Below are 7825 nucleotides of genomic sequence, written 5' to 3'. Positions count from 1 at the left end.
GAGGCACCGGCGACTGGTGGATGATCGGCCGACGTAACCGGCCGCGCAGGCCGAACGACGGCGGAGTGCTGGACGGCGTTGCCGCTGAAGCCGCCGGAGGTGCTGGGACTCCTCCCGCTGGCGACTGTGGCGGAGGTCCAGGCGACGTTGCCAATTCTTCATCGTCTTGTTCTTCTTCTTCTTCTTCTCTCCTTCGGTGCTGCTGCTGCGGTTCCCGCTCGCCGCCGAGCTCGTGACGCAATCGGCGAGAGCGCATGATCGTCGCTCGTGGCGATGATCGCTCGCTCAAAACCAAACTTCGCTGATGAATGTGATGATGGCGATCGTGTTGTTGTTGTTGTTCGTCTTCTTCTTCTTGTACGCAGTCGGCCACATCGGACTGCAATTCGCGCCAGTTGAACGACAAGTGACCGATCAAATTGCGATTCTCCAGCAGCTCACGATCCGACACGTCCCGCTCCATGACACTCGTTCATTGGCCCTCACAAATTGTCGACGCTATACTTCCACCTTCGCTCACTTTGATTTGTTTGTTTGACTAGTTGTATAGTTGAGTATAATATAGAATAGAGCTATTAGACACACACGACTAGAATCAAATGGAATGATCGATTGACTGGAATGTTGATATAATTCGGAGATTGAATGGAATGAATGAAATCACTTTGATTTGGTGGTAGTTTATGTCATTAGTTTCGTTTCGTTGAAATCAGAAGCATTAGGGCCGGCGCTGTTAATATCTATTTCGTTCTTTTTTCATAGAGGGCCGACGTCGTTTCTGCCGCCACCGTCGACGGCGCGTCGGAGGGCGCAGCCGCCGTCGCCGCCACCGGCCAAAGCTTCGCCTTCCACAATGGCCATCACCAAAACACTGGCAATTTCTAATTCATTTATATAATCCGATGTGATGATGGATGGCGTTTTCTTTACTGAGACGATCGTTCGATTCAGCACCAACTATTATCCGAAATGTTTTCACACACACACCCACAAACACCCCACACAATTAGACGCTGAAACTATCCGATTGGTACTGGTGGTGGCACAGATGAATTTTCACTTGTAGGCCTTCGCGATTGCGATTGAAATGATGGAATGATGATGATACAACTGGGAATGAATTGAATTCTTGTTTATATAGGACTATATATTCTCTGTGTGGAATGATTCACTCGAGTCACTAGGTATACTGCCAGCAGCAGCGCTGGCTGACACTTTCGGTTGGATATACACGAAACTCCTGGGATGTGTGTGCCTCACTCTCGGCTTCTTCTTCTGCTGCTGTTTGGCTATACAGCACTGCCAGAGGACTATAGGATGAATTGATGTGCGCGGGCGCCGACGCCAGCACTCACACAGCACAGCACAGCACAGCACCGACGGCCGTTCCTCTCTCTTTTGATCCTATATAGGCTGCGAGTTTGTTATTTAGGATTTCACCAGCACTGCAGGACACACACACACACACAGCCGCTCGTTCTATACTACAGCACAAATCAACTTTGATTCGATGATGCTATAGTATAATTCAAATATTAGGCTTTAAGGGTTCTTCAGGTATAAACGGCGGCCGACGAATAATCGGCAGGACTTGAAAAAAATAAAAATATAAGAAAATGGCAAAAAAAAGTATTTAAAAAAAAAAATCCTGCAGCTGATTGGAACTCGGTCCGGCGCGCACACGCACACACACACAAACTGCCTTGTGTGTGTCTCGTCGTTTCTTTTCTGCTCTATGCTCTTCCTCCTCCCTCCCTACCCCACCCCACACCCCTCGCCGCTTTTCATGCTGAAGAGCGTCGCAAGGAGAGCAGCAAAGAGGGACGGAGGGGAGCCACCGAATTTTATATCTATAGGGAGGGGCGAATGCTATATAGAACATCAGCGGGGAGGGTGCTCGCGCACTGTACTCCTCTCCCCCCCTCTCTCTCTTGTGATGAGCGGGAGCGAGCAAGCCACCCAGCTGTCGGTAGATTCCAAAATGGCCGACATGTATATAAAGTCTATCCTCTCTCTCTAGCTCTCTCTCTATACGATATGTATATAGAAGATATATAGAAACGACGCCGGGGTCGAGTATATTTTTCTGCTGCTGCTGTCCTGTGTGCTGGATGAGAAACACGCCAATGGGGTTGAAGCTCCTGCTGGCTGGCTGGCTGACGGGGCTGCTTATATTCTCCCCCCTTTTTCTCCCTTTTTATCCGCATTTTCCCTTTCATCCTGGTTTTCTCCCCATCCATGCAGCACCCACCAGCACCACCGCCAGGAGAACCCGCGACGACGACGACGACGACACGATAACACGCGTTCACTCCAATGCATTTCAACTTGCCATATCAAACAGCGCAGATATGAGTTCAGACGCCAAACAACATACTTGCATACACAGCAGCACTATATACAAACAGTATATAGACATTGCACATGTATTTAGGCTACTAGAATTATTAGAGGCTGACCTTTTATATCGTAATCAAAGATAAATGTATCAACCTATTATATATAAGATTTCAGGGGGGTGAATGTTGTTCATCCTTTTAGACAGAAAAATGTTAACTGGCGACCAGCAGCACAAATGAAAAGAAACCCGACAGATGCAAATTACATTCCTCGGATTTCCCTTGTTCCTAGTTGAGACAAAAACAAAAAATGACACACAAAATGTCAAATAGTCTCTCAAAAGATAAGAATGTATTATATAAAACTAATATGTAAACCCCGTCAGCAACATTGTATATAAAACACACCTGCCCTGCTTGATTGTGGCTACATTTAGGATTTCAAAATTGGCGCGCAATTTACAATATTCAAACGATCGATGGCATATCGATTACAGGAACATATAGGCAAGGCGAATGAATGTTGTAGATGTTTTATTGAATCAATTCTTTGTGTGTGTGTGTGTGTGTGTGTACGGGATATATAGCCACGTGGTTGCTGGCGTCGTGCTGAACGTGGCGGGAACTTTTGGAAAAGCGTTCGATAGTCGGGAGATCGATGGCTCGTCCGTGAGCTCTTCCTCCCGCTCACATATGTGTAGACGCACGAGAGACTCTCTCTCGTGTATACATATACATACATACACAACAGCAGAAGAAAGAAGAAGAGCGTCGGAGAGTTTCGATTATTTTTCGAAGGTCAAGGTGACGCCGCGTCGATTTCATCATCGATCACATCCAGCATCGACGACGTCGGTCTTGTTTTATTGACGTTCCAACTATACATATATTGTCTACTATATACTCACAAACAATCATGTATTGCTTAATTAACTATATACATTATTCGCGATGGGCTATTTAAAAATAAAATGATCGACTCGCTCATTCATCGCTATATAGCGATCATTTTTTTAACCGATAAAAACCTGCCCAGAATATTAAATGGGTTATATAAGTACAAAGTTTTGCGATTCAAGACGTTCTATTTTGTATGTGTGTGTGTGTGTAGAGGCTAGCTGCTCTACCGAGCGCTGGTGGGCGCTCCTGTTTTTTCTCTTTTAGCCGAGTTAAAATGATGACGCGCTCGTCCATTATCGATCGACTCGTCTACAACTCTGCTAGCTGCTGCTCTGGGTATAGCCTCGCCCTACACACGTATACGTCGTGCAAGCGGGAGTGTATAGCAGTAGCAGCAGCAGTCGAGCGAACTCGACTGCAGCAGTAGCGACGACGTCGGCATAGCACCGGGAAGGAGAAAATGGAACGGTAATCGTCATTGGGCGAAATAAGGAGACGAGAGAGAAACTCTATATCCCGACACACGCAGCACTCACGTCCGAATCAAATCCTCGGCTGCTGCTGCTGGATGTGTGGACTCTGCTGCATGCTGCAGCTGCAATCACGCATCGACGTCGTCCTTCTTCCGGACCACAAAGCTTCAACTTGCTGGGCCTCTAACCCAGCACACAGCACCGACGATGGCACACAGGAAATAGACGTCGAATGCATCCCCAGCAAAATAATACAAGACCCAAATTTCTATTATAACTTTTTAGGCTCTAACTCTTTTTTTTTTTAATATTTTGAAAGAGGTTAACTGCCGAATGGCATCACGATTATGTCTAGTAAAATAAAATAAAAAAAAGGGGTGGGGGGGTTGTTGCTTATGGGCCCTCCCGCTGTGTGTGCGCCGAGCGTCGCAGACGACAACGACGGCGGTAGCGTCGTATAAATGATGAGGCCGTTGCGTCGGGTCTACTTTTATTTTATTTTTTATTTCTTCTTTCTTTTTTGTGTGTGTGTTGGGGTTGTTATGTTCCATTCCTCCTGGCGTTTGTTGTTCCGACGGGGGTTTGTGTCTGTTGTTTTCCATTACACCTGGTCGTCATGACAACGGCGACCACGCCTCTTGAAATATTACTCTTTCCCCCCTCCTTTTTCTGCTCGTGTGTGTGTGTGTCTCTTGACTTGTCAAAAGACAAAGGGGAGAGAAAAAGAAAACGACAACTAAAATGTGTTGAGACACCTCCGGCCGGAAGATAAAGAATAAAAAAAAGGCCATCCGCTTTTGGTGTCGTAATCATATTAAAATGAATTATTATATTATACGGCGCGTCGTATTTGCATACGGCAAACTAGCGACCTCTTTTGTCTGCTTTTATATTTATATTTCAAAAAAGGAAACAAAATAAAATGGGCTACTTTTTTGTTTGTTTGAGGATTGCGTTTACGATGTGCCCTGGCACAATGATGATTGGGTTCCTCGGCCAATGGGAATGGCTCCTTATTTTTGTGGAGGAGGGTCTAATAGTCACGAAACTTCTTAGATTATATTGAAATCGATTTGTTTCGGGTGTACGGCGCTGTGTATACGGCTCTTATTACACCACTTTTGAGGCTCTCTCTGTCAAATAAACAATCAAGAATGTGGTGGATACCTTTTTGAGCTGCTCTGCTGGCGTTATAGAGTGCTGCCATACAACAGCGGCCGGCCAGCAGCCATCTGCGTAATAATCAATGAGACCACAGTCCATTTTTGTGACATGTTGGACAATCTATTATTACATGACGTCAATTCTTGGCCCGTGACATACTTAGAGACCCCGCGTATCAAGCAAAGTGTTTTCTTGTTTCTATTTGGCCACTTTTGTCATTCATTTTAACGCCATGTATCTCACGGAGAATTCATTTTTATAAAACGGTTGCTTGGTTACAATAATATAGAAAAAAGGAAAATAACAGAAAGTTTCTTTGTTCTCGGCGATTTGTAACGTGTGACAAGAAAACAGTTTCTTGAAATGTGTGAAATGAAAGAATTTAATCGATTTTTGGTGATAAGATTATTTGACGTATACTTTTATCTTGCAATGCTGCTTTATTTACTGCGCGATTTCATTTTCTACGTCAGTCCACGCAATAAGAGACGAACAGCTGGAAGTTATTCATTTCAATTCATTAAGATAATTTAATATAAATAGTGTCACTTTTCGAATATGGCTCCGAAATTCCCTGATGAGGTCAACGTCTTTTTGGTTCCACATTCTAGAATGAAGGATCTTGTCTGCAATTATATGGATCAGGTATCTTTTCATTATCATCGTGTAGTGTTATTTTAATTATAATCATATTTATTGTATGTATACTGCTAGCTGTCTACAGCAGATTTTCATAGCAATGGTGCCCTGGAACATTTACTTCCTCTGCTGGAGAACACCTTCAGCGAGTTTAAAAGTCACGAACACATTGAGAACCAGTACATTCTGGAACAGCTGAAGCAGAGGCTCAAATTGGTCAATGTTACCAGCACATCTGTTTGCAATTGCCATGGAGACAGTCAACTAGTTGAGGTGATTTTCATTGCCGAACATTCAACTCTCGTCTTTATCCTGACCCAGCGTCTTTTGAGTAGATCCTTAACTTACTTCGTGATGGATACACCTGCACCAGCAAGCCCATCTCTGAGCAAATCAGTTTCGGTTCCCAGCTGCAGAAAGTTGTGTCGGATTTCACCCAGCATTTCATTCCCCACATGCAGGAAGAGGAGGAAATCTTCCAGCCCCTTCTCATGAAGTACTTTGCCCACGAAGAGTTGCTGCAGCTCAAGCAGCAGGTCATCCAGCAGCACGAGATCTGGAAGGAGAAGCTGGTAGCCCAAAAGGAAACGGCCGAGAACATGCTGGCCCTCCTCAACACGGTCGCATCAGAGGTCACCGATTACCGGTCGGGCAACGACGAAGAGTACCAAGAGACTCTGCAAACACTCGTGGAATTGACTTGCGAAAACTTGACGAAGAATAACAAGATCGAGAGGGAAAATGTTGTGGAAGCCGGCTTCGACAATCTCCCTCAAGAGATGATGCTCCACATCTTCTCCTACTTGAACCCGCTCGACAGGACCCGATGCGCCCAAGTGAGCAAACACTGGAATATGCTCATCTACTCGCCGCAATTGTGGAAGGTGATCTACCCGACCAACTGGGCCAAGGGCCACTACGATTTCCAGTACCGCGATCCCTACACCCTGGTGGAATCGGAATGGAAAAGCAAGTCCATGATGGAGGAAAACGACGATTTAATGAGCGATTCCGAAGAACCTTTGTCATCCGAGGCCGAAAAAGAGATTCGATGCTACGAAAAGTGAGAAACAACACAAATTGGGGGGAAAAACCATGAAATGTTTGAAAATTTTATTTTTATTTTTATTTAATTTTTAATTTTAAATGATTTCAGGTTTACTATGAACGCCTTGGTTCGTATTGGCGATGGTGTTCAACGTGTGGTGGTTGCAGGTGGTCTGAATTTGAGTAGCACCATCTTGCGTTCAATGTTGGTCCTTTGCCCCAATATCCAGCACCTCGACGCCAGTTACACCAACATCACTGACTTATCTTTCAAGGGGTTAGTTTGCGGGCACACAAAGTCCAAAGATTAAAATCAATAACACTTTTGATTGGCTTTATCAGATTGGCCTCGAAGAAAGCCTGCGTTCAATTGGAGCATTTGGATCTCACCGGATGCCGCTACGTCACCGACGTTGGCCTGGAACGACTGGGCAACTGTTTCAGGTCGGAACTGTCCGGAAGCTTTTACAATTCCAGATGCGGATCATGTTGTCAATCGTGCAAAAGCTGCCCGAAATATTCTGATCCGCTGTCGTCCACCTACAACAGCAATTCCAGTTTGACGGAAGAGGACGTTTTTTCGCCTGGATTGCTGTATTTGAGCTTATCCGGCTGCACGTCCGTCACCGACTTTGGACTGCAATCCTTGCTGGAAGTCACCATGGAGAAAGAGAGTCTGCACTACATGGACCTGAGTGGCTGTCCACTGATTTCAGGGCTGGGCCTCCAGATGATCACCGAGCATTCGTCCCGTCTACTGCCGGAAGATCTTTACTATTGCAATCGAATCCAGGAGGGGCCCTATCCGGACGAAGCCAACGGATGCCAGAATTTAGAGTGCCCGTTGAGAGGTTGTTGCTGCATCGATCAGTGAAAAAATACTCTACGGATGCTGTGTTTCTTTTTGTTGTTCTGGTTTTTTGGGTTAATGAATTCCTAAAACAGTAAAACAAGTTCGTTAGTGTGCCATTTGATTGTGATAATGATTTGGCATGTCGTTTCTTCCTTGTGGGATCGCTTGTTTAATTTACAGATTCGATTTTTACGGTTTTTCATTCTATTTCTGGTCAAAGTTATTCACAAATAATCTGTCGATGGCTCGATGCCGTTAAATATAATGATTATCATCATGAATATTAAGGTTGATAATACTCGAGAACCTCAAATGTTTTAAAATTCAAGTTTAGATATTTTACATTAGTTCCTTCTAGGATCACACAAAACTTATTCTTTCTTGGTTTATTGACGTTCTTGATTTTCCTT

At 44.8% G+C, this 7825-nt stretch overlaps 1 protein-coding gene across 1 annotated transcript; it reads left to right on the top strand.

Annotated features, from left to right (window-relative positions):
* The first annotated feature begins 5355 nt into the window (after positions 1 to 5355).
* Positions 5356 to 7721, top strand: LOC124315231 (F-box/LRR-repeat protein 5-like). Its single transcript, XM_046780759.1, has 5 exons — positions 5356 to 5521; positions 5591 to 5788; positions 5851 to 6578; positions 6672 to 6839; positions 6905 to 7721. The coding sequence occupies exons 1-5, from the start codon at positions 5435 to 5437 to the stop codon at positions 7434 to 7436; spliced, it is 1713 nt and encodes a 570-aa protein (XP_046636715.1). The 5' UTR covers positions 5356 to 5434; the 3' UTR covers positions 7437 to 7721.
* The last annotated feature ends 104 nt before the right edge of the window (positions 7722 to 7825 follow it).

This window comes from Daphnia pulicaria, chromosome 11 (genome assembly GCF_021234035.1).
Source record: "Daphnia pulicaria isolate SC F1-1A chromosome 11, SC_F0-13Bv2, whole genome shotgun sequence".
Taxonomy (NCBI): domain Eukaryota; kingdom Metazoa; phylum Arthropoda; class Branchiopoda; order Diplostraca; family Daphniidae; genus Daphnia; species Daphnia pulicaria.
This window is presented reverse-complemented; position numbering and strand designations above follow the sequence as displayed.

Coding starts and splice junctions, on each gene's coding strand:
- LOC124315231 (XM_046780759.1), top strand. CDS start 5,435: ATGGCTCCGAAATTCCCTGATGAGGTCAACGTCTTTTTGGTTCCACAT. Junction 6,579..6,671: donor GAGATTCGATGCTACGAAAA/GTGAGAAACAAC, acceptor AAATGATTTCAG/GTTTACTATGAACGCCTTGG. Junction 6,840..6,904: donor ACTGACTTATCTTTCAAGGG/GTTAGTTTGCGG, acceptor TGGCTTTATCAG/ATTGGCCTCGAAGAAAGCCT.